General features: G+C 41.1%; 2 protein-coding genes across 4 annotated transcripts in view; one reads left to right on the top strand and one right to left on the bottom strand.

The window, feature by feature from the left end:
- Positions 1 to 26263, top strand: part of pphln1 (periphilin 1) — a 73939-nt gene that overhangs the window by 6747 nt on the left and 40929 nt on the right. The gene's annotated exons all lie outside the window — the stretch shown is intronic.
- gxylt1b (glucoside xylosyltransferase 1b) lies at positions 18663 to 25971 on the bottom strand. Of its 3 annotated transcripts, XM_028043971.1 has the most exons (9): positions 25498 to 25967; positions 24460 to 24670; positions 24246 to 24377; positions 23920 to 24171; positions 23707 to 23830; positions 23387 to 23559; positions 20798 to 20967; positions 19424 to 20723; positions 18663 to 19385 (listed from the first exon to the last, which is right to left on the bottom strand). In XM_028043971.1, exons 1-7 carry the CDS (start codon positions 25698 to 25700, stop codon positions 20806 to 20808), a joined length of 1257 nt encoding a protein of 418 aa, XP_027899772.1. In that variant the 5' UTR covers positions 25701 to 25967; the 3' UTR covers positions 18663 to 19385; positions 19424 to 20723; positions 20798 to 20805. The 3 variants fall into 3 exon arrangements, with proteins under 3 accessions (XP_027899772.1, XP_027899773.1, XP_027899771.1); XM_028043972.1 differs by having other exon boundaries at positions 19424 to 20967; positions 25488 to 25971; XM_028043970.1 differs by having other exon boundaries at positions 19424 to 20967.

Raw genomic sequence — 26263 nt, forward strand, 5'->3', positions numbered from 1 at the left:
ATGGATCTTTGTCAGGGTCTGTAGGTCTGCAGAAAGAGATGAAAGCCAAATGTTCTGAAATACATCTAGTCTATAGGTAGGGAACCCTTGAGCTCTGTGTTGCAGATAAAAGGTTAGGTCCAAACTCAGGACAGGGAAGGTGTTCGCTAATGATGGGCCTTTATACTTCAAAGCCATTGAGCCTGGCAGGCTGCAGTAGCTCAAAACGTCCAAGACGGGGTTTTTTGTTTTTTTCTTTTTGGCAGTCTGACAAGTGAAGGAGCAGGCTCGTAATGATCCCAGAGCTGCAGAAAGGGACAGGTTAGCAACAGAAAGCAGAAATAATGATGGCCAACAGAGCCGGGCTGGGCGCAGAAAGCATCTACCACTGGGGAAGAGGGACACAAATCGGGAAAAGTCTTCTCGGAGTACGTCTGTCGGCCGGAGACACGGCAGCTGAAGCGTCTGCGCTCTCTGAAAGGAAAGCAAGAAAACGCTTTTGCAAACGGGTCACTCTGAGCGAAGACTGATCACTTTTTCTCAGTGGCGCGAATCGGTTTGGTTTCACCGCCCCTCCGTCTGATTAGCCAGCAGAGTGCACAGTTCAAGACAACAGTCGAACTTGGCAGAGAGGAAGATACGATATATTGAAGAGCAAGAGGAAAATAATCAATAAAATATGCTTGTGGAAACCACAGAAAGCCGTAGTAGGCTGTTTGACAACATGACAGAGAACTGTGTGCTTTGGAAATGATTCGGCTAATTAACTACATCAGACAGCCGAGCTTTCTGAATACAGTCAATACAGACCAAATCTGTGCACTCTTATGTTTTGCTTTGGGCTCTCATCGTGCCACTAATCAATAAAACAGTTGTGATTTGCTGTAACACTCACATTTTGCTTATTGCTGGAACAAGCAGTATAATTCGCAGTGGGAGTCGTCTTAAAAGTTGCTGTCAGTTGGGAAAAGTAAAGTTGAGTGAACTTTACCTTTTGAACAATCTCTGCTCCCACAAACTGCAACACCAGAATAGTTTTAGAATGACTAGCCAGCAATATAGTGATCATGTACTTTTACCTTTGTTATACGTTTGTGTTGTGTAGCGGTCTTAGACATCATTCCAAGGACAACATTTAGTTTACACACTAAATGTTTACATCATCATCCTGATGATGTAACATCATCATCATCATCATCATGATGTTTCCTCCGGTTTTAGGAGACATGATGCAGAAACTTCTTTTTGTGTTAAAAGGATGTGTATTTTAAAATGACTTATCTGCACTTAAAGGTTTATCAAGGCAATGAGAAATCTGATTGGCTGTCTATCGCAGCCTGTTTTCCTGACACGTCAAAGGCCCTTATGCTCTAAGTAACTCGGCTTCTAAATGTCCTGATTTTGTTTAATATGTCCTGAGGTTCCAGCTTCCTTTGCTTCTTCTTAGCTCTTCATGTTGCCATTAGTGCCTTTTGAGTTTCTCTCTTTGTTTTATTTTTTGTTTGTTTGTTTGCTTTGCCTCTTCCCATAGAGGAGTTTTCACATTCCAAGCTCCTCTTTTCCTGAATTGGGGCCCTTCATAACAATCATTATGACAGAAAATGTTGCAACATTATTGGCTTAAATCATCCTAAAGTCTCCAAAGGCAGCTCAAACCTTCCCAGCCTGCATCCTGGGTTTCCCGTCATCTACCTGCTTCTTTTTAACAAACTGTTGTGCTTTTAAAAACAACACGGATGAACCACAGTACAAAATATCTGCGCAATTTCTTATCAACTGCTTTGACACAACATAAACTGAGAGAGATTCAAAAGCATTTTGTTGAGTCACAAGTTGTTCTTTGATTTTAATGGCCTGATGTGATTTTTTATTTTTTTATTTTTAATGCTTCTTTTTTTTAGTTGGCATATTTTTTAACTCTGATAATTAATCAGAGTTAAGCAAAGAGTTGACTCTGAGCAAAGTTACAAATGAATTATGAAATTGTAAAGTCTTGTGAAGAAAAAAAAAAATCAATACAAGTTGATGCAGCTTAAAACAATACATTATAAAATAATAAAATAACTCCACTTATTTGAAGTTATTCCTTATTTGTTGTCTGGTAACACATTCCTGCCCTGTTGGGTCCTCCATTATGAGGTAATCCACTCATTCACCTTCATAAATCTCCTTTACAATAACCTCAGAATTTTCCTCAGGGTGCTGATTCCCTGTTAACAAGCCAATAAAGTACAGTTGAGCTAAGACCTTTAATCTTTCGATCCTTCATTGGTGATGGAGGGGGGAGAGGAGTCCCCATGGTAAGAAGAGGTGGGGGATTAACATTTTTTTTGCTTTTTAAAGCTGTACCGTCTATATTTACTGGTCTCTCCTTCCATCTTGGCTTCCCCCTTTACCTCAGAATCACCTGAGCCATGTGTCGGCATCATGTGTCGACACATAATTTAAATGCAAATGGCTAATCAGCCCCTCTAGCCCAAAGCTTCACAGGAATCAGACATTCAACAACAGACATTCATTCTGTTATCAGGTGTGCAAGAAACTCAGCTTAACTACAATCAAATAATTAAACTTGCATCTTTTATCGGGCATGTGCCCGAGAGTAATGTTTGCTTCGTTTCCACGTAGACCCACGCTCCGGGATGCAGTGATTTTGTGCAGAAAGCATTATTTGAAACGGAACCCAGTGTCAGAGAGTGTGTCTTGTAATGATCTCTGTCGTTATCGGAGTAGTGGAATATTAAAAATATATATATATCTTAGCTCGAGATGCGATACGTTTTCATTTTTTCTTTCCACGTTAATTACATTTTAATGCCAGCGTAGGTGGCCTTTTCCGACACCGATGCATGAGCCGCCCTCCTTGTTCGGCGTAAACACCGGAGAATGGAGGCCACACCAATTACTGGTCCTGTGTGAAGCCTCCTCTGCCTCCCCAGACAGCTGGGGGAGAGAAAAGAGTATATCACACTGGGAGCGACCGTACATGGTAATAAGCAGAGCAGAATGTTGCATTTTTATGGCTCTTGTATCGAGATGCTTCTCATATTTAGAGGTCAACTTTTGTTTTATTAGTGCCTTAAATATCCTCTTTTTCACGCTGAAAGCTGACACATAAATATTGAATAGAAAAGTGTTTTCAGATGTGCTCTGACGATGACGGATCATGCGGCGTAAAGCGGACGACAAGACGGAAAGCTAAATGAGCCGTCTGACTGGGCTTCATAACACGAGAGAGAACTGAATGATATTAAAGCGTTCTTTTTTCTTTCTTTTGTTGGAAGTGGGGTCCATAAGGTATGCAGTTATTATTCAGTGAGAGATGAATCTCTTAAGCAATCCCCCTGTGATGAGTGAACTTGAGCACAAGAGGCTACAACAATTCAGCTCGAGGCTTCGTGCGTCGTCTTTTTTGAATAATTGCCCGATTTCTGCATTCATTGTATCCTCCGCGGTCGTGCTCCCAAAGAAACGCGACACTTTCGGTCTCAGAAAAGACGATGTATTCATGTCGGTGCTTCAGGCCTGTTGGCTGCTACGGACAGTAGCTGTTTCTGAATCCGTATTCACAGGTCATAGAGGTCTCTTCCACCTGTGGTTGCCTTTTCTTTTCCCGGTCTTGCGTGAATTTCCGCCACATCAGTCCCAGAGCTTAACTAAGTGCTATTGCAGAATCTTTTTTTTTTTTTTTTTTGGTCTTTCCGCAAGTGAGCCAATCTGCACTGCATTTGTGCTTAACTATAAATGTATACAGTAAACAGTGGGTTATCTTTTATATTCTGAATTATTGTAGAGAATCAACCCAGTGGCGAGAGAGCTTACCAGCACATATCAGCTAATGCTAGTAGCTCTATAAACAAATGTATGATTGGCGGAATTTAGTAATGCTTTTTTAAAATGGCGGCCATTTGTAATAATAACAACAACATGCTGCTGGTTGTTTTTTACACCATTTTGCACCTTCCTAAAATTAACATTTTTTTAATGGTGGTGCGGTCTGTCTTGACATGTTTAGCAGAGGTCACATACCTGAAATTACATCCAGTTTGTTTTATTAAGCGGCTTAATTATTTTTTTTAGCATAACTAATTTTGAGTAAAGATAAAACCCACAAAGGTTTTTTTTACTGAATTTCAATCACAGCAAAAAGTAGAAAGATGGAAGAAAAAAAGTGAAGAAGTTCCAAACATCATGGTAACCTTTCAGAACAAACACATCAAATTCAAATGTTCATTTTTTTTAATGTTAGAGATATTTGTTAGACGTATTCTGGTCTCGTTTAATTTACAATTTCATTAGGCTGCAAACTTTCACCACCACAGTGTTTTTAGAACTCATGTCAACTTTTTGTTGTTTTTGCTTGGCAGCTTTACTACATGACGTGCAATATCCTCCCTCTAAAGCTGACATGCACATTTCAAATGAAGCTGAACTAAACTGGAACATCAGCGTGAATTTAAGGAACATATTGCAGGCAACTCATTGCCTGCAACATATTGAGTGTGCGATTCATAACAACCAGATTCGCTATTAAGTTGCTCCCATTCCGCTTTATGAAGGAGCTCGATGGAACAATCCGACACATCACAAAGCTAATAATTCACCTCAAGGCACCGAAAGCATCGTGTTGTTGAGGTTCCGCCCCACGTTTTTTTTGTTGTTGTTGCTGTTCAGTACATGGTTTTTCGCAGCACGTTTGTCAAAAAGCATATCCTCCCAAAAGTGTTCTGCAGACACCTCTATCCAAGGACAAATCAATTAGCGGCGAACGACAGGCAGACCGGTTTTGAAGGATGTCAGCGCCTGTGCCTTAGGTGAGAGGCATTGGATGGTGGAGAGCAACTGTCAAGTAGGATACTCGTCTAAGTGATTCCCACATGTCACACACACACACACACACACACACCCCTGTGCACGCCCACGCCTACACACACACACTCCTCCGCGGAGCCTCCGCCAATATCAGACACGCGTTCCACAAAGAAGCCGCTCACAGGATGCTAAAATCAATGCTGAGAGAAGCAGAGAGGTGTGAATATTTCATAGGCATATTATCAAACTGAATCGCAGATTAGCATTCCCTCAGAATTACCCCAGGTGATGTCAGGGAGGCGCTGTGCAATGAGTTGCCTGCAATTTATTTCATCTAGAGAGCGAAAAAAGCGGGACTAGAATGGAAATAATAATAAAATCAGTTCTGTTATTCCCTGCATTGCCTGCTTAGTGACGGTAGATACTGGCTAAGTTATTCATACCAGTTGAACATTTTGACATCGTGATACAATCACAAAATGTAATATCTTTGCTGAGGATTTTATGCTATTGACCAAAACAGATGGGTGGATAATTAAGCTGGATGAGGTTAAAAGATTTATTTGCGAATAGAAATCTGGAAAGTGTGCCAAGACTCCAGATTCATACTTTGTAACTACAGTCCTGTTGGGGTGTGTCTAAAGACTGACATCTTCCTTTTTTTTTTTTAAAGTTCAATCAGATGAAATTAAATTATTCCATTGCATCTCTGGTTCCATCTTTATGGTTGCTATCCTTCATCATTTTTTTATTTTTGGAGTGTAGCTGCTTTTCTTCGAGTATTGCCCTCTATTTACCTCCATCCGTCTTCCTGTGAACTCTGAGCGGCTGCTGTGTTCCTGCTGAGTAAACGCGTTCCCTCAGCATGACTGCTTGCAACTTTTTTGCAAGTAGTGTAAAATTCAACTTCGGTCCAATCTCTGAAGAGCATCTTGTTGCACAAGTTCATTTTAACTCCTGCATGGTTTGTGGCAAACTATGTTATGTTATGTTTGTATTTATTCATGACTTTGAAAAATGTTGAGTGACTATGAATACTTTTGACATGAAATTGCTTCATCATACATGCTCAAACCACATTCTAACAAAACTCGTGAAGAAAACTTAAATGAGAGAGTTAAACTGCCTGTTCACAGATAACCTGGATAACCGTTTGGTTTCTTAGCAATTAAAAATAGCCCGAGCAGGTACGAAGGCGACCGTTTTGTAAAGCTGCGTGAATAAAGATGAAAGATATGGTTTGCTGAGAGAAGGAGGTGTTGGTAAAAAAGCCCAATTTCTCCTACTCGGCAGTAATTATGGTAGACAAAGACCTGGCGACGTCGGTGAGCATGTGGAGACAAAAGCACGTCGTCGGTTTTGAGGTTAAAACGGCAGCCTGAGAAAAAGAGGAACTGAGTCTAATGAGACGATGCGAAAACATGAAGACGCGGATGTTTGTTTTTCACAGATCTACGGTTAAAGTTTGTCCACTCGCATCGCTTGCCGTCTTCTGCTGTCTTAACAGCGTATCCATTAATGCATCACAATAACTCCGCCTGACGAGCGGCGAACGTCCAATCATGGAGGTGGACTCGGCGTAGCTGCCAAGGAAAGATCCTAAAGGCCTGCTAATTGAGATTCATGACTCCAAATACCAATCAGATAAAGTGATTAAGGCCTCGCTTGTCCACATCTTTAAATTTGCTGCTTCCCCTCCCAGAGCATCATCCTCTGATGGTTCATGTCTCATCATTTCATTATTAATCTTGTCTTTGTTTTGGAGCTGTTTTGCTCCCAGGAGAGCTCCGAGTTGATGCAATTAGAAGCTGTAATTACTTCTCTGTAGAGCTGTAGATCTAAACAATCTATATCTGAGTGTCTGCTCGAAGCACACAAGGAAGGGACTGGTGACGCCTTTGGATGCCGATTGCAGTGTTGTTTTTTTTATTTCTTTTAAATGTACAAGTACAAAAATACATTCAGACACACAAAACATAACAAGGCAAAGACTGTAATCCCTGCCAGACTGTCAAAGTCTGGTAATTCACTGTAAAACATCCAAGATGTCTTTTGATTTTTGCCGCTTCACGCGCCGCTATGACATGCCGTCAGATGCTCAGGAAACTGCCTGCAGCGTCCGTCAGACACTCGTGATGCCGTCACAACGGTTAATAATCCAGACGTTGCAGCACCTTGCCAAAATGAAATATTTTCCCATAACTGGTCTAAACATCCACCAAATTATGTCCAAATCTGTATATAAGCCAAATGATGGTCAGATATATTTTAATATTTTCCTGTCACTACAAATTTGTTTCTTTTTGTATCTTGATTGCAACCTGAGTTGGGATACAATTTACAAATGAAGGTTTTAATAAACTTGCATAGTAGCTATGTGCAGCTCCCTGCAGAATTATTATAAGCTGTTTGCCTGGGTGACTTTGATTTTAAGGTTATTTGAGTTCACTGCACCGTAGATCTTTCCACGGTGGACAAGCTTTAAATGTGGAACCTGCAGTGCAGATGGCGAGGTAGGATAATACAAGGAAGGGATGTAAGGCACAGAGAACGGAAGAAGGAGATGGAAAGGACCAAAATAAGGAGACGAGGGGGTAGGAGAGCAGAAGGAAGAGTTGCATGACGCAAGGGGATGAGTGTATGAAAAACGCACACAATGAAAGCAGAAAAGAGAAGGATGAATGGCTCTAGGAACGAAGAAGGAAAGGAATAAAAAAACCAAAATGAACTACGGATACAAAGTAGGACGTGTGCGAGAAGGGACCAAGGGAGGAACAAGGAGGACACATTAGAACAATGATATGGAGAGTAAACTCCGGAAATGTTTTTAGTCTCATGTTCCCAGACTTATCCAGACTTTGGGGGAAAGCTGAAATCAAATCCCATACTTTTCCAGTCTGTATAGAAACCTCGTGAGCTGGGAATTAGTTCACCAGGATGTGGAGAAGAGAAGTTGCTCACATTGTCAACAGCAATTGAGACATGGTTACACGCCGAGACAGAAGGACAAAACTGTCACATGAACGTCACAACTGAGGTTCGATGGTGGACCGTGAGGAATCTCAGCAAAAACCAGTCTGTGTGAACGTCCTCAAGGTCATCGTGAATGCCGACGTCTTAATGTCTCCATGGTACCGCAGCTGCAGCAGCACCCTCCGTTCTCTGGCTGTCCAATGAGAGGATCCCGTGTTCAGAAGGATTCATTAATTAGGAGGTTAATAACTCGAAATGCTAAATTGATTGAACATCCACTGCAAAACCCTCCAATAAAATGTGTGTTACAGGGTTGGACAGGGTTCAGCCATTAGCCTAATGTTCCTCAAGATAGATGGAGACTCCCCACCCCTCACCGCCCACTTTTTCAGGGAATTTCATTTTCTTCTTTGCTGAGATTCAATTTATGATTTAATTAAAATTTCGAAAAGACTCTCTGGACTGAGCCGTTTTCAACGAAGTCGTCGGCCAAAACAATGGAAACTTGGAGACGATCATAAATGACGCACGGCCAGCAGTAGATTGTCAAAGCCTAATAATAATAATAATGGAAATTACATTTATAAATATATTTATGTGCTTTTTTCCCCCCCCCCAAAGGAGAACGTAAAAACAAACACTATTTAACGTAGATGATGTTGGCGACTTCCAATCGAAACTCCCCCTAAGGTCAGTGACGGTAAAGTTGTGCTTTCAAAGTGTTTCATTGATTGAGTGTCGCCATTAAAAGAAAAAAAGGAAAAAATAAAACAGCCTCTCTCCGCGAGTGGGAGCCCTATTTCAGCCGTCATCCAGTTATGATAGCCGGCGCTGATTAAAACCTTAAATTTTGATAACGGCTGACGCGCAGTCTCGGCCCTGAGACGAGGCTGTCACTGCGGAGCAAAGCCGCTTCCGTGAGTGATACCAGCCGCTTTAAAATTTGTCGACGTGTTTTCGGCGTCTAATGGGTTCAACGCTGGCAGGTCAAACAAGCGGAAGCCAATTTATTACCAGATGTTCATAATGCGCTGCAGTGAATCTTCGGGTCAAATTATCCGCAGGTCCTAAGAGAGCGGAATACTCAGGCCATGTGGAGTGAATAAGCGGGCGCAGAGTCCCACCCCCCGTCTGACCAAGAGCAAATTAAAACAGTCTAAAGAAATAGAAGTGCCAGCAACGCATCAAATCTGGGGCAAACACTTAATCTTACACATAGTAATTAATTGATCATGAAAGGTAAATGGTCTGTGCAAAAATCACTGTCCTAATCTTGCTGATTTCTTCAAACGCCTTAAAGAATAACTCCACTTTGCTGTTGGAAGAAGCAATAAATTAAACCTCTGACGGAGGTAACGGCTGCGATCAGTTGCATCTTATTTTGCAGTGGTCACCAGAAGCCTGGGATAGGAAGGCCGAAAGGATGGTGGAGCAAATTCCATCCAGGGAGGACTATCCTAGTGAAGACTGATAGGTGCTAGGAGGACTTGATGCTAGCAGTGACTTTGGAGCGGAGGATAAAAACAAAGTTGAGTATGCTGAAGCGCAGAAGTCCAGGGGCGATGGCGGACAACTTCAAACTAATGTGGAAAATAAAAATCAAGCAGTCTGTTGGAGACTTGCCAACATAAGCTTTAAAGGCAAAAAAAAAACAAAGAACATTTTGGGCTGGCAAGATACATGACCTTATATTTCACTTCTCCCTTTCCCTCCCCTCCACCTTCACACAACAGGAATCCATCTTTGAGGGACATGATTATGATTTTTCTAATTATATGCCTTGTCAGATTTCCTTTCGTTAGGAAGCGTCGTTAGTCCGGCGCGATGCTTATTGGTGACTGATCCGAACCGTCAGCCTCATATCCTGCCTCGCTTCCTCCACTCGGAACAACAGGGAGAGCAAAAGCTCGATAAACAACCCTGATAAGCACCCACCGGGCTGCCGTAGCTTGGAACCCAGCCAGGAGTTGTTGGTTTTTTTTCCAGTGTTCTCATCAATGTCATTCAACAACATTTAACTCTGGCTGCAAACGGCTTTTTACAGAGACGCGTCGTTAAAATGCGACGCGCTCATGTGTGCTATGAGCATGAACTAATGAAAAACGCTCACAACCTGTTCACATAATGAACATTTCAAAGCCTTCATTTGGTGACAGCGGGGCATTGGGGAAATGCTGATGGGTTCTGAGCTCTGAAGTGACAGAGAATCACACCGCTGGCCTTCCGTCGCGTTTTTTGAATGTAGATATTTTTTGCTTTGCTTCAGCAGAGCTGGACGGGCTTACATGTGTGGGCCAGGCAGATCAATAGGCGCTCACTATAAAACGAACCCAAGTGTGAATTAACACACTGGAGAGCAACACAGCAGCGCAAGATCCATCGGGGTGTAATTTGGACAAACACACTTCTGCTGCCCGAGTGCTGCTGCTGCTGCATGAGTAGACAAGTAGTTAGTGGTGTAATTTAATACATGTTTTTTTTGTGTGTGTGTGTTGGAAAGCGTTTTCAAAGCAGTATTTAAGCATATTTTATATACAGTGGACCCCCCCGGTGTTCACTGGGATTAACTATCTTAGCCGTTCACAGTAATCGGTGAATAGCTAAAAGCTCAAATCCACAAATTCTACATCTGAAAACACTTGATATTAATACCTTAATATGAATTAATGTAAACAGTGTAAACCATCTTAGCGCTATCGCAAAAGCTAACATCTACAGCCGTCCTCATTTCCGCTCTTGACAGCGTGTCACCACCGAGGAAGATGAAGGCCACTCCGATGATGTGAGAGCAGAGTAGCACAATGAAACTCCTCTCCCCAATCTGTTGTTGCACCCTGCTGGTCAGCTGCCTGAACAAACGCTAATGTACTTCTTATTTTAAACAAGGAAGTCAACTGTTGGGGAATTATGCATGGACTCTCATGGTGTTACAATTATGACTCCTGCTTGTGTGAAAGTGGTAAAAAGATTCAAACGATTGTTGTTTTTTTTTGTTGTTGTTGTTTTTATGATTTTGAGGAGAGTTATAAAACTAACAGATTATCATGAAGATTCAAGCCTAAATAGGACTTTAGTAAAAAAAACAAAAAACCTTTAAAACATCCAGGGATGCTACTGTGAGTTTCGCTTCACATTTTTAGCTTTAGCTAACATGAACCAACTTATGCTATTGAATGTATATGTAACAAACAAACAAAAAAGCTGGTTTTAGCAGTATTTCAGTTTTTTAATATAATAGTTTATTTTAATTTCCACAACAGAACAATTACTAAAAGTATCTAACATTTTTAGGTACATTCTGCTACACCAAACACTTGATGGCAGACGTTGCTGCCGATGGCGGCACAGCCGGTTGTTAGCTACCCACTAAGCTTAATATGAACTTTCATATTAAACTTTCTATTTTGAAAAAGCAAAAGCAGAAGAAATTTGTTTGGCAGGTTTGCTTTGTTTTCCACAGCACCACATGTACAAAAAGCTGACTTTTGCTTTTAGTTTAGTGGTCTATTGGCTGGTATACTGCAGAATCATGTCGGAGCTACTCTGGATGTAAATTTGAGTTCAAGCTGTTGCTCCTTCTCAAGCCCCGTGCCTAATAACTCGACAGTCTCTCTTAATGGATTTTTTTTTTTTGCATTTAATTGCTGCTACATTGGAAGAAAACTCGCTAAATTGCCAAAAATATTAACAAAATGTTTAATAGCGCTTTTTTAATGTGTTGCTCGTAGGTGGTAGCTTTATGTGAGCGGCTTGCCCGGCAGGCAATAAAAAAAAAAAAAAATGGCAGCTGACCTCCCGCAGCTCTCTGATCACATACCGCCCAAAGTCTCGCTGGTGTTTTGGAATATTTATAATTAAAGATAAAGCTGATGGTTGCCTGGGTAAGCATGAGCTCAGATAAAATTACATCCCCCAAACTTCCTTTATTGCCGGATATAAATATGGAAAGCGTCTTGGGCAAACGCACACTGGAGTCTTTAGAGCCTAAACATGTGTGAGCACAAAACAGACCTGTGTGTTGACGCAAATACATACGGGTCACGAAAAGCGACACACTTGCAAACACACACGAACGAACGCACACAGACAATAGCCTCCAACTCCCCTCCAGCCTGGCAGGTAATTGCTGTCTGCGGGGGGACAGGTGCCTCTACAGTGGAGCGCCAGTGTCCAGACAGGCTCTATTCACTGCCACTGTAATTACCTAATTGGAAAGCCCACAAGGGAAGGGAGAGTGGGTGTGTGTGTGTGTGTGTGAGAGAGATGGAGAGAAAAAAGGTGTGTTGAGAAGAGCGTAAAAAGTGGGGAAAGGAGAAGATACGTTTACAATAAAGCCTCCCAGTCGTCCCCTTGCGCGCACACACACACACACACACACACACACACACTTCACTTGACTATGAAAGCACATCTGCTTTCTATGACATTTGTTTGCACAAATGGATAAATACGCACCCTACCACGCACATACACACACACACGCCGGGAGCCTGACATCTTTTCGAAGTCGTTTCACTCCGCGGGCCAATATCTCCGGAGCGGACGGCGAGGGCCGTAACGGGGAATCTATTGTTGTGCTATGAGGATTTTTAAAAAAAGAAAAGGAAACGGGGAGGGCGGGGGGAGGAGAGGAAGTAGAGGAGGGGTCCGGAGAGGCAGAAATATCAAAGCGGCAGGTTCGCTCACTTCTGATGGCAGATTCTCCCATCTCAGCAGCCTCTTTGCTTTGACTTCAAGTTTCTTTCACATCTGCAGAGCAGAGGGCGTGTGTGTGCGTGTGTATTCCTTCGCATTTGAAAGACACATGCATGCCAATTTACACCTGAGCTAGCCACTTGTCTATAATGACACACAGAATATAGACGGCTGGAAAGTTCTGCTCTTTGCTTCAACTTTCTGTTCAGTTGCATCATGTTGTTTCTGAGTTGGAAGCCCTAACCCACAGGTGTCAAACTCCAGTCCTCAAGGGCCGCTGTCCTGCAGTTTTTAGATGTGCCACAGGTACAAAACGCTGGAATGAAATGGCTTAATCACCTCCTCCTTGTGTAGATCAGTTCTCCAGAGCCTTGCTAATGACCTAATTATTCTATTCAGGTGTGGTGCAGCAGAGGCACATCTAAAAGTTGCAGGACAGCGGCCCTTGAGGACTGGAGTTTGACACCCCTGCCCTAACCCTATCATCATGAACGCTAAGCTCCCTCCGTAGCTCTGTAATGACAAGCCAACTGTCACTGTTTGGCTGAAAGGTGTGGCTTAAGTAGGGGATTAGTGGTGCTGTTTTATATGAGCAGCATGGGCAGCTGCCCAGGGTGGCATTAAAAAGGGGGGTGGGCATGACCACCAGATCAATCTAAAACAAAAAAGAAACAAAAACAAAAAAAGCATTTTTAATGTTGACATTGCACTCTAAGTGACATAAGAGAAGAAAATGCTTCACTAAAAACCGATTGTTTAGTCCAGCTTCAGGTACAGATGCAAGGGGTCACAGAGAGGTCAGAGGGAGAGCATGGAGTTGAGTTAAGGGACGATTCGAGGAATGATGTCATTTGGAATGCTGTGAACCTGTAGTGTGAATTTTAAAGGTCTGGTTTGGAAGAGGTGAAATAACACATTCAGCTCAGGAGAAGATACAGAATATCAGGCTTACAAGAACAAAACTAGATTTTGGCAATAATATTGGGAAGAGCAAAAAATTCCTTTTTTCTTTCTTTTTTTTACCCATTTTATGATTAAAACTTTAACAAATCGCAAATAGCATTTTTAAAAGCATCTGTAATCAATGACAATGCTGTTTATGTGTTGTATTTTTTCCATGCTGGTTTAATTCTAAGACGGTCTTCAGAGTTTTTATTTTTTATTTTTTAGAACTGCTGAATAGAATTGATGAAGATGAAAGTGAAAATCATGTAAAATGCATATCTTGTCGGACACAAACGGGTCACATCTTGTAGAGTTTAGCTTCACGTCTCATCAGAATGAAAACTATTCTAAAAGAATGGCACATTTTTTAAAAAATAAAAAATTTTCTCTGAGTACGAAATTAATTTATCAATAAAAATGAGGCCTACAAAAGAAGACAGAATGTTTCCCTTGACGGAAAAGGAGGAGGAAACAAAAACTCTTTAGGAAGTTGCCAAGAGAAGTAAACTCAATGAGGGGGGGCCATCCGCCTCAACCGCTGAGGGTACGGCGACAGGAAAAGACGGGGGGGGGGAAACGGCAAGAGAGAGACAGACGGCAACAAAGAAAAAGAATCCTGGCATGCCGTCAAGCTGGCACCGAGTCTTGGAAAAATACAACTCGGAAACAGAAATATCTTCAGAAAGGTACATGGAGAGACAAAAAAACAAACTCTGGATGAGAGACGCAGAAAGATAATGACATACGGCGCACAGAGTGCGGATGAGAAGAATTCAGGGGGGATGTACGATTGTAAATCCTGTCACTAAGGGCCAACAGCACCACAATGGTCCCCCAGGTGAGATGTAAGTTTAAGTTTCATCAGAAGGTAAAGTTTTATGAGCAAAGTGGACTTTTGGCTATTAAACCCGATCTGGGGGCTGGTTTTACAGGAAAATGGCTTGTTAGGGAAAAAGCTTTGTCCCCTGTTAAATTCCTCTTCTTTTTTTTTAAAATCAATTCTTGGAGCCTCAAATAATCCCACTGGTCAAGAATAGTGTTAGATAACACAGAAGGTCTTGGAGATATAACGGAGCTTTGAACTAGGGTAGTAAAATAATAAAATGTAAAAAATAAAATAAAAAAAAAACTATCAGCTTACTTTAGTCTCTGGGGGAATTGTGGCTGTGCAGTTAACATATTTCTATTCAAGAAAACTATAGTCCATGAGAATCTGTAGACAACACATAATCAATTCATGGTACCTGCTTCCTGATTTTAAGAGGTTTTGTTGTTTTCAAAGAGCTCTTTCATAAGTATCTGGTTTTTAAGGCTCATGACTCTACCTTCAATTTTTCAAAGTCCAATGGATAAAACAATACAAAAATTTGCATTAAAAAAAACATTAAAACTATAGAATTTCTAGCGTTCTGGTTCGATAAACACGTGAACCAAAACGATGCACTTTGTACTCTGATTCGCTTTTTGAGCTCAATGAAACTGAGAGCAAGGTTATTTACAAGTATCTTAAATTTCTGTTGGATTTAAAAGCGATCTCTATCTGCAGTATTTTTAGTGTGTGCTGTAGAAAGAAAAACAAAATTAGGATTGGCATGTCTAATCTTGACAGCTACTTATTCTAAGTCACAGCGGTCCCCTATGCAAACTTCAGAGTGCCAGACGTGTTTTACAGAAATAAGATTGAGTTTAATGTTGCTGTTGTGTTGCTTTAAGATCCTTAGGCCAAATTGTGGGGAAGCATCACATGTATCAGTAGAACACTCACAGCCTGAAGTTAACATGAAGGAAAGTCTGTTCTTTTTCCCCACTTGCATGATTTCCTGTTTATCAAATACGGCCCCTCAAAACACACCTGACCTTTTCTAACCTTAATTTTGTTGCACGCTGCATCTCTGCAAAACGACATCCTCGAAAGTACTTAACTTTGTGCTCCCATGTGCTTGGAAATGTTTGTCGCATTGGAACAACCTGATTTCCGAACACGAACGGCTTGCAGAGCGGCTTGAGTCCTTGACGTCAGCAATTGTCGCAAACGTGATGAGAATCGGCCTTGTTTGAAAACGCTGTGTTTATCCAAGTCAAGATCCCCAAATACTCTCTGATCAAGGTGCATAGTAGGGTTTTATTTGTGTGCGAGTGTGTTTGGAGTGGCATGGAAAAGTTCTACTGCAGATCAAGATGAGAAACTGGGTCAGAGACTAAAGCAGAAATTAGATCTTCTTCCGGAGCTGGACGGGCATCGCCTGGCACGGCTCCTCGTGGCATTTGCAGTGGAGAGAGCCTGTCAAACATGGACAGTAAACAGTCAGCGGAGGTAAACAAAGCAATCTGCTTTATTGACGACAGTCAATTCCTCTGTCTGTTTTTGCGCTGTGAGAAGGAAAAAAAACCAACAACAACGCTGCAGCAAATTCAGTTTCAGTTGGAGCAAAGTCGCGCTTTTCGTCTCTCTGGGCATCAAACTTTCCCCCAGAGGTGCAAACATGTATAAAACGAGTGCAGAACATGGCATCCTGCTTGTTGGAGGTGAGGAGGGGCTGTTTGGGCCTCTCATCTCCTGCAGCTTTGTGACATGCAGACCCTATTACAGCATGTAAATAACTCCTCCTCCCCCCCGGCCCCCTGCTGTGCGATCTAGAGGTACAGTGTGACAAACATGCTCGCTTTTGCAGAGTTGTGTGTGAGTTGTGTGTCCTTTACCTGAGCCTGTATGAGGCTTGTTGTGCTGTCATGTTTTTCTTTCTTTCTTTCTTTTTCTTATGGGAAACATGAAAGTGCACATGGAAAAAAAACAAACATTACAAATACTGCTTAGACACTGAGTTCGCTGAGTGAAATCGTTTCAACGCGGTTTGATTCGTAATTTATTGTCTTATAGGCCAGAAGTGAGTCATTAAAACCTTATTTGAGTTCGAGGAACAATTGGATCTCTGGCAGAGCTGCTATTGTTCTAATTAATATTATTTTTATCAAATAATGACAGTGTGATGAAACCATGGAGACCAGTCAGTATTTTTTTTTTTTTTGTCTTTCTAGAAACATTGAGAATGTTTTTTGATTTAATTGTATCATTGCATCATTAGTCTAAGAGCATTCATTTATAGGAAAGTTTATGCATATGGAATTGACAATTGTGCTACATATTAGTTATTTAAAAGGATTTCAAACAGCTTGACTGCCTTGTAGAACCTGTTTTATTTTGGTTACAGATTTCTTGACATGAAAATGGAGGCAACTGCCATGATCTATCGGTCTGCACACAACCGGACAGCAAAAGTAGTAGAAATGATAATATATAGCTCTTGAACTGATCATCAGAAACCATGAGGGAACCTCATGGTTTCCTCATGATGTTAGGGGAACTGAATGATTGCCATTTACTTTAGACCTGAAAGGAAAGTGTGTATTCCTTTTGCTAAAACTTGACGCTGATGCAGTAATGGGTACATTTCCACCTTAATATTAAAGCAGCCTGATGATGCTGCACTCATCCACCTGTAATTTACTGCAGAGAGAGTCTGTTTCTCTAAAAGGACCTTTTCTCTGTGGTTGTTTTTGTGGGACCATGTGATGGCTTTACACCGTGCCATCAAAGAACATGTTTGCTCCCCCTACCAAAAAAAAAAAAAAAGAGAGAGAAAGGCCTGTTTCTATTTTTCCTTTTGATGATATAATTTTGAGAGCTCAACTCTGTTTTCAGTCAGCCTCCGAAAGATCGAGCTCCGAAGCCACAAAGCGCCTTAATTGCTGTATCGGCTATGACGGCCTTTTTCTTTCATCACTAACGCTCTCCATGAGCCTTTTCTCCGTCCTCCCACTACTCGCTCATCCTTGCTCTCCACTGACAATGCCGAAAAATGGCCAACCTCACCTGGATTCCACCCCCTTCGCATTATTTCTTCCTTTAGTCCTTCACAAACACACACACACACACACGCACCTACACACCTGCGTTCAGCAGTTGCACAATGTTGCCGGGGTTTTTTTCCCAAGCATCTTCCACTCGACCCGCTCCGAGAGCTGGAGGTCACGTATTTATTTTAGTTTCTCTCGCAGTGGGGAAAAAAAGACGGCACAAAAGAAATCCAATTTGAGTAATTTATCACAATATGAAACATGTGGTTTCAGGGAAATTAAACCTTGGAAGAGAAGCTATTGAAAATCGGGCTCCGTTCAACCCCTCCCCCACCCAGAGGGACCCAGAGTGCTACACGTTGCTGTAAAGCGCACAGGTCAATAAAGGTAATTGATAAGCTTTCATATAGATATATAGTGATGAATGGGGGACGTTTATGGCGTAATGAATCAAACTAACGCTGAAGCCATAAATAGACAACGGTATGCCCCGCCACAACGGGAGTAAGCATAAACTCATCTGCTGTAGTCAATGGGATATCAAAGACAGGGCACCTATAGGGCGGCTGTGTTATTGGTCCATCACTTACACTTTATGAGCGGCTTGGAGCCGAGGTGCAAGGAGTGTTGAATTGGGTGGCCTAGTCATAGATTATTGGCGAAGTCATTGATCTGTCAGATGGTGTTTGAAACATGGCATCAGGCTTCAGCCTAGAACTTTTATAGAACATGTCGTTTTACCATGAAACAGGCAAAAAAAAAAATTCAAGTCTTGCTTTAAAACTGGAATTACGCACTTGATTTATAATGCCATGCAAAAGATGCCTTTCTCACATATTTGTCATGAAATTAGTGAAGTGAATTTCTTGTCTTGCTAAAAATTCTCAATGATATTTGGGTTTAAGCCATTCTAGCACATGATTATAGTTTGAGCTTTTCCTAGGGCTGCACAATACCAGGCAAATGTGTAAGGGCAATGGCGATCAATCATCATCATCTCTAAATGAAGTCATTCCATTGTGGCTTTTGCTGCATGTTTAGGATCGTTGCACTGCTGGAAGGTCAATCTTCAGCAGCAGCCTGTATTTGGTTCCAACCCTCATCCAACCAACTCTGAACATGGAGACGGCTACCGCTTTTCACAGGGAGCATGGCGTGTTCAGAGTTGGTTTTCAACCACAGTTTAGATATCCCAACATCAAGATCTCCCACCTGAGCTGTGGTTCTCTGCAGCTCCTATAGAGGGACTACATGTATTTTGCTTCTCTGATTATGGCCTTCTTGCCCATCCTGCAAGCTTAGGTTGGCTGTGTTCCCCTTGGTCTTCATGGTGCTAATGTTCTCTCACTGTTCTCCAAAACTTGCACAGGATAGTTGGATTGATATTGAAAATAAACAAGGAGTTAAATACTATACTTTTTATGGATGCAATTACAAAAAACAACAACAACAAAAAAGCATGTCTAGTTTCCTTTCACCTTACAATTATCTAAAACATGATGTTGGTCTACCACATAACATTTCAATAAAGTCCTTTAAAGTTCATGGATCTTATTCAATTAAATGTGAAACAACTAAATTTCAATGAGGAATATTTTTTTGCAGGGCGGTAGGCCTTCTTAATTTAACTTAATCTGAAAATAATAGGTTTCATTTCTTAAAGCACAAATAATGACCGCTAATAAACGTTTGAAAAATGCTTCCCCCTGGCGGCCACATAAAGTACTGTCGAAATATATATATATATATTTTTTTTTTTTAAAAAGAAATGTTCCTTAATGAAATCACAAAAACCTCACATTGGAGACGCTACAACATTGAATAAGACACATTTAACCCCTTACAACATGAAATACATTCAGTGGTGCACAAACTTTCATTACAGAAGCAAGTCTTTGGTATCAGAAGTGGGTCGTTCACACATTCAACAGTCTTCTTATTTTACACCTGACTGCCAATTAACACATTATTTTAAAAACACATCATTAACACAATAGCTATGAATATATATTTTTTTCTTTTAAAACTGTAAAAGAAAAAAAAAAAATCACATTGCAAAAGAAAAGAAAACTTTGAAGGGGTAGAATTTCCATTTTGGTACTTTGCCCACATTTTCAGTATATATACTGAAAATGTATATATTTTACCAAATCAATCACATTACCAAATCAAATATCTGATTTGGTAATGTGACACCAACAAGTAAAGAGCTGCTAAATATTTAAACATTTTCAACGTACAGTCACTTTTACTAAGACATTCTCTAAGGGACATGTATGTAAGATTGGCATGTCAAGACCAGGATTATCTGTCCCTGATACCAGCCCTAGACTCAGTCCGACACATAATTAAAATCAATTTATAATCAATAAAATAACAGTTTTACCAGTATTACCTGGTTTACATTATTCTTCCAACAGCATAGCACTAAACTCACTCGTAAAATGGTGTTCCAGACACTGAAGTCTCTCTTATTCATTTCCCTCAAGTCAGTTTTTACAAGACGGCCTTAAGCATCTCTGACATCGATTACTTAGTTTAAGAAAGCTACTGTAATATTCTGACATTGTGCCACTGGAAGTTTGAGTAGCTTAAGCATTTATATTTTAGAAATACAAGTGACTCCACAACTACAGTCCAAAATAAATTCATGGTTTGTTCCATTTTTTAATGCTAATTAATTTTGAAGTGAGAGGCTAATGCTAGCATGTTTACTCTGATAATGACAGATGGTAGCATCTCTCAGGATAGACAGAACATACAGAAAACATTCACTAACTTTCAAAACGTTTCGCTTTGCTTTGAGTATCAAAAGTTTTCATTTTCATGTTTCAGCCGCTGCAACTAGCTCTTCAACTTGAATAGTCGTCTACGTAGCATAGTGGGCAAATCAGCTCAAGAAAAAGAAAAAAAAAAAAAAACCCTAAAACTTAGTTATTGATCCTGAGTCCTGGAGTCAGGAGGTTCCTAGTTTAAGTAATTTCTAAAAGCTATAAAAAAGAAAACAAAAAGTGGTCCATTGCACACTGATATCAAAACCCTTTATCCACTTCTCCAGTGGTTACAACTTCCTTTAAAATTAGTTCAATAAACTCTCCAATATGGAAATTCCAGTGCCTTTCTTCTTTGTAGTTTTTACACTTTCAATCAGATTTAGAACTAAGTACATCAAGAAGATTTCCGTTTCCTCCATGGAAGAGGCTTGCTACACCAAAAAATGCTTTTGAGATGTAAATTTTTCCAACACTGCCACTAAAACAAATACTTGATTAGACAACTAATCAAGTATTTATACATCTGTAACATGTTAGTCCAGGACTGTTTGCAGAAGGTTTCAGTGGTTCTACGCCATACTTTTATCCAGAGCAACTCACAAGTAGTAAGATGCTCCTGTCATCCGTTTGACACAATCGCAGCTGGCTTTAGGGGCTCCAAGGATCTCCAAATCTTCACTGCATCACTGCCTGTTATCACAAAGTTGTGTGATTTGAGAGTTCTGTCAGCTGGTTTACCAAAGCGCGTTACAACTCGACTTTACCGTAGACATCATCGTCCATGTGGAGTTTTCCTGTTTATGTTTTCCAGACTGAGTGCTAGTCTCTTGGTAAAGAGTGCATTGGATTTGCCACAGTAGGTGTGAGTCGTCTTCAGTAGTTCCTCCGTCAAAGGATCCAACAAAGACAGGACCGGGTCTGATCCAAAGGAATACTGGAAAGACAAAAGTATGCGTTTGTTGTAAGGTTTAAGGCAAACTCGTGTCCTTTGGGGCCCATAAATGTGACCGGTAATCCTGGCTAAACATAAACTGCTCTACACCGTCGGTCTCCGGGTAATTCTATAGGCTTAGTATCCAGTAATAACCAGAGATGGCAGTAGAGGTTTCACGATTTCCCAATAATGGAGGGCTCTTTACAATGCTCCGAGGAAATCAAAGGGGAATTAACATTTTTTATGCCAGCTCATTTGCTTGCAGTTGGGTTCCCTGATATTGGGTCGCAAAGAGATCGGCATTTTTACGAGCCCGAAGCCAGACAGGCCCGTTGCTCATAAAGTTGCGTTTACAGTTGGTGTTATTGATTTTGTGTGGCTGTCCGTGCCTGGAATCACGCTCCGAATGCACCGCCAGTGGTAAAAAAAAATTAACAGCTGCTTGTCAGACTTTTTGCTACGAAGGGAAGGGAAGGAGGGCTGTGTTGCTGACCAGAAGTAGGGGTGCATCAGCATGTCTTAAAGTTTATTTATTTAAACCTTTGGCTTTATGATTATTATATTTTTTTAATTATTATTGCTGACATTTATGAGTGTCACAACTTGGCTGAGGGATTGTCGGCCAGCAGTGACAATACCACGCTACAGAAAATCAAGACTCTTTTTCATTTGTCATTCCACAATGTTGGAATTACCTAAGAAACGCTACCAGTGATATTAACTGCATTGTTGTGTCCTTATTTGTAAATAATATTGGATAATAGGATAAAACTAAACATAGTTGAACGGTTACAGTGGAAACTTGGACCAAACTTGGGATGGATGGAATTACAGATCGATGACGGAGGGAGGAAAGTTGATATTGACGGATACATGAATAAATTTGGAAATATTTCTCCGTTGTCGAGCAGGAACTCTGTAATGATGATCTTCCACCACTTTCGGATGAATTATGAGGTGGGAAACAAAAATCATGCGCTGCTGCATCTAAACAGATTGAAATGGATTAAATAGTCTGTCCAGACATTTTAACCACACAGAAGATTAACCAATTTGCTCAGAACCTCCTGGCAAATCAGAGTTGATCACAAATCTATAAAAAGCATTGTTCGGAGTGGCGAAAAAATTTGCATGTGAACAGCCAGTAGTCCAGTAGTGTCATTGATCCCGTCCTATAAAGCTACAGTCTTAACTCCAGGCTATGGGTGAGGTATGGATAAACCATCAGTTTGATCTACGTTCAATGGGAAAGCAATGAGACCCGCAGTGTTGATGGCTTCATTAAGTAAATGCCACTTGTGTCCTCAATATCATTAAACAGCGGGTAAGCAACCCATAAACATCCTCATGGGGCAAATTAGCTTTCAATCCGAGCACCTGCCAAAGATGAAGATTGGTGTTTTCCTGCACAAGGCAATTGCGAACTCTAAAGCCCTTTTGCTCTTTGGGGTCAGCAGCAATCCAAAATCTCATCCCAGAGAGAGAAGCAGGAGGTGGCGGAGGACAGCAGCTGGGTCACCGAGGGTGGAGACAACTTTCATCAGTTGTCGAGCTAAATTAAACCAACAAGACTTAGAGCGGCCTTGTCAAATCCGCTCTTTAAACTTTGATGTACCCAGGAGACTTTTTTTCCCTGAAGGAAGGAAGGCAAACTTGGAATAGAAAAACACTCTAGTAACTGTTTGCAAGCCACATAATAGTTGTATTTAGAATTTTATCATGACACTTTGTGAAAACAATAGAAATTATGATTTTAAAAAACTATTTAGTACTACTTTTTAAAATGCAGTTCTTCTAAAACATTTCCATTTGAAATGGGATTCTTCTTAAAGAAGTCCGATTTATATCACTAATCTGCACACACCAACTACATAAAATGTTTTTATTTACTGATATTTATTGATTCTCTTGTGGCACAAACAGTGGAGAAAATAGTAAAAATTACATTTGCAATAAAACTCCCAGTTTAGTTTTTTTTAATGATCATTAATTGAAATTTGAGATGATGAATCAAAATTTTTATAAGAAATTTTTCACACTAAATAATAAACACTACAATAAATATCCACCCCTCCTCAAGTACGGTGATATGTTTGATATCTGTCAATTCTGTCGTCTGACACTATAAAGATATTTCTTTGACTTCCTTTAATACGTTTGTTGAATTCGCTATGTTTTATCTAGAGCAACTTTTAAATAAATGTTACATAACCTAGAAATGCGAGGTTAGTTGGTAAATACCTTGAGATATGAAATCTAGTGGTCTGAATTGAAACAAAGTATGAAAACGGGCAAAAGAGTCTATTGGGGGATCTGAAGCGCACGGGAAAACGTCTTTGAGCTGGAAAATACTGTAAAATGTAACTTCAGAATCAACACAGAAATGCAAAATAAAACCTGCGCATTGGCAATGTCAAACCTTCTTTATTGCCTCGTAAACGGCTCTGAAAGCCGGTTGTTTGTAGTCGTGGTAAACCCCTCGGTTTCCGTGCAAGACATAGACACCGTCCTCCTCAGCTGAGGCACAGTTACTGCCGTATATGCAATGATCAGGGCGATAGTTCCACTTGCATGGAAACTCCAGCAGAAACTCTGAGAGCAGATGGACAGAAAAAAAGAGGTAACGCTCACTAGTTAAATCTATGGTATTACCAAAGTATGTGTTCAATTTTGAAGCTTTTAATTGAAATATATCGTCTGAAAGTGCAGAATCTGTACCACAAGAATGTGCATGCTTACCAGGATTATGATGAAAAATAATATTCAGAAGGTCCTGGTCTCCCCAGGTTATATTCAGCTTGTATTTCTGAAGGAGAGGCATCAGCAGCTCCTCCCAGCGCAGTCCCACTCGGGTCATATCGTTCTATCAACACAAACGGGCATTTTTAGAACTTCACGGACATCTGGTACAGGAGAATGGGGCCCTCTTGTGGTCAAAAGGAGGAAGCTCACCTTAAAAAAGGTGCTTCTTATCCTTGTCATGTTCATAAGCATGACCCCAGAGTTGATACCCGTCCTGCCGTAGAAAGGGTGCCTTGCAAAGCGACTGTACCAGGCGATGCGGGGCTCCTCGTGTTCAGGGGACATGGCAGCCAGCTGGGAAGGACTAAACTGGGACAGGAAGTCCCATAAGCCATCTACAGGCTGAAGGAAGAGGATGTCGGAGTCGACGTACACGATCGAGTCGATGTCCTTTAAGATCAGCTGCAAAATTACAAATCACAAAGATGTTGGCCTCGAGGCTGCTCCAAGTATAGTTTCTCCTCTGAGCAACTCACGGGTAGAAAGAGCCTCTGAGAAGCGCAGGGTTTAAAGAGCTTCTTCCACTCGCCGCCGTTCTCGATGGGGAAGCTGATGGAGTACACGGTGTAGTTGAACCTCGAGCGGAACGAATCGGGCCACGACTCCAGCTGAAACGCATGGGTACAAAGTGCTGACGATGATCAGTGGGAAAGGGAGAATTCCCGATTAGTAACACGGAACGTAACTCACAGTCTCCATGAAGCTGGCGTGGAGCTGATCTTCAGCGAAGACGTGCAAGTAGAGGCGCTTGACGCTGAAAAGCACTGCGGATTTGATCATGGTGAGGGTCTCCTCCAGCCTCTCCCCGCAGGCCACCACGGCCAGGTGCATGGTGGCCTCAGGCCTCCTTCGAACGCCGCTCCTCTCACCTTCTATCTGCCCGCTTTGACGCATGATATACCTGAGGGGAAAGACTTGAGCTTTATATTACTGAAAGGGGTATTCTAAAGAGATTAAACTTATACTATTACATTATTTCTGCTTGTTTTTTGCTTGTTCACAAAAAAGGTCAAGAAACAAACAATGGCGACATGGAGGAAGAACCCTCATCCGATGAGACTGAAATGGAACTTTTTGGCCGGCATGCAACATCCCTACGTGTGACTGAAAACCAATATGTCCACTGAATGCACCATTCCCATGATGAAACACGGTGGTGGCAGCGTCATGGTTTGGGTTAGATCTCATGGAGGCTCTCCATCCAACCTGGCTGAATTTCAGCTAATGTTCCAAAAAGAACTGACAAGAATTTCACTCTAGATCTGCAGAGACATGTCCCCCAAAAAACACACTTTTCAGATTTCTCTTTGTTTGACTTCACTTGAAAACCACACTTTGTAGTTTGACTGGTCTGTCAATAAAGATCAATAAATTACATAAGAAATGAATGATTTCAAAATGAATTATGACTTAAAGAACAATAACAGCGCCCTCTAAAGGCCTCTACAACAATATAATACCAGCGTTCTTACACAAAATAATGGGTGCAGTAAAAATGTCTGAAACACATTCATTATGTAAGATGTAAATATTACAAAAAGAGTCTTTTTTTTATAGACATTGATCAAGTTGATGTTTACTGTTGCATACCAGTGCTTAATCACTGCCACATTCCTATACATCTCTCGGATTGAACTTTTGGACGCCTTCAAACATGCAGTTTGAACACGTTTTTAAATTTAGCCCACGTAATTCCCGAATAATAATAATAATAATACCCCGAACTACCTATTGTACCAGTGGGGTTTCTGGGGCCCGGCTCTGACCGCGGACCCCCGCCTGCCTCCGGTGCCTCTCTGCGGGATGAAAGCCCTCCTCGCTCCGTGTCCTCCGGCCGAGACGTCCGTGTTAAACAGCTTGCTGTAAACATACAGGCCCGAAAACACGGCGAACACCGTGCACAGCAGCAGTGCACGTATGTAACGCCGCATTATGGTGTCCGAAAACGCATCTCGGAACCAAAGTCATGACACAGAAACTAACAGTTTTGTGATTTTGGCTAGCCGTGAAGTTGGACCGCTTGTAGAAGCACTTCCGGTTGCGCTTTAGAAAATAAAACCCTTCTGACTGAATCGAACGAAGACGATGTCGCCCTCTGGTGGTAACCTTGAAGACCAACCACTACCGCCACAAACATTTTAAGCTACGCCGCTTTAATCGTTTATTTCATGAAGAATTAAGTGGACCTTATTATTTGTTTGCATTTGTAGATTTTATTTATAATAATTCTTTATTTATACAGGAAAAAAATCTCTTGAGACTCGTTGTCTAATTTACAAGACAACGATTACGTTTTTGTGATGTTACATCACAAAAACGTAAAAACAATAATACAATCTACAAACACTAAGCACAGCATGTCACCCATTACATTGTATTAATTACTTTATTAATTTTAGTAAACATTGTAAATGATTATATATTTTCTTCTGTTTATTACTGATGTTTAAAGATTTTAATTTTCTTTATCTCAGATGTTCAATTAACTAACCCT

Source organism: Xiphophorus couchianus, chromosome 17, assembly GCF_001444195.1.
Source record: "Xiphophorus couchianus chromosome 17, X_couchianus-1.0, whole genome shotgun sequence".
NCBI classification, from domain to species: Eukaryota; Metazoa; Chordata; class Actinopteri; order Cyprinodontiformes; family Poeciliidae; genus Xiphophorus; species Xiphophorus couchianus.

What these genes read in the sequence shown, in the direction of transcription:
- gxylt1b (XM_028043971.1), bottom strand. Translation starts at nt 25,700, where the DNA reads ATGCGGCGTTACATACGTGCACTGCTGCTGTGCACGGTGTTCGCCGTG. An exon ending in CTCAGAGGCTCTTTCTACCC is followed by an intron (nt 24,172 to 24,245) that starts GTGAGTTGCTCA and finishes GTAATTTTGCAG; the next exon opens with CTGATCTTAAAGGACATCGA. An exon ending in TATTTTTCATCATAATCCTG is followed by an intron (nt 23,560 to 23,706) that starts GTAAGCATGCAC and finishes ATCTGCTCTCAG; the next exon opens with AGTTTCTGCTGGAGTTTCCA.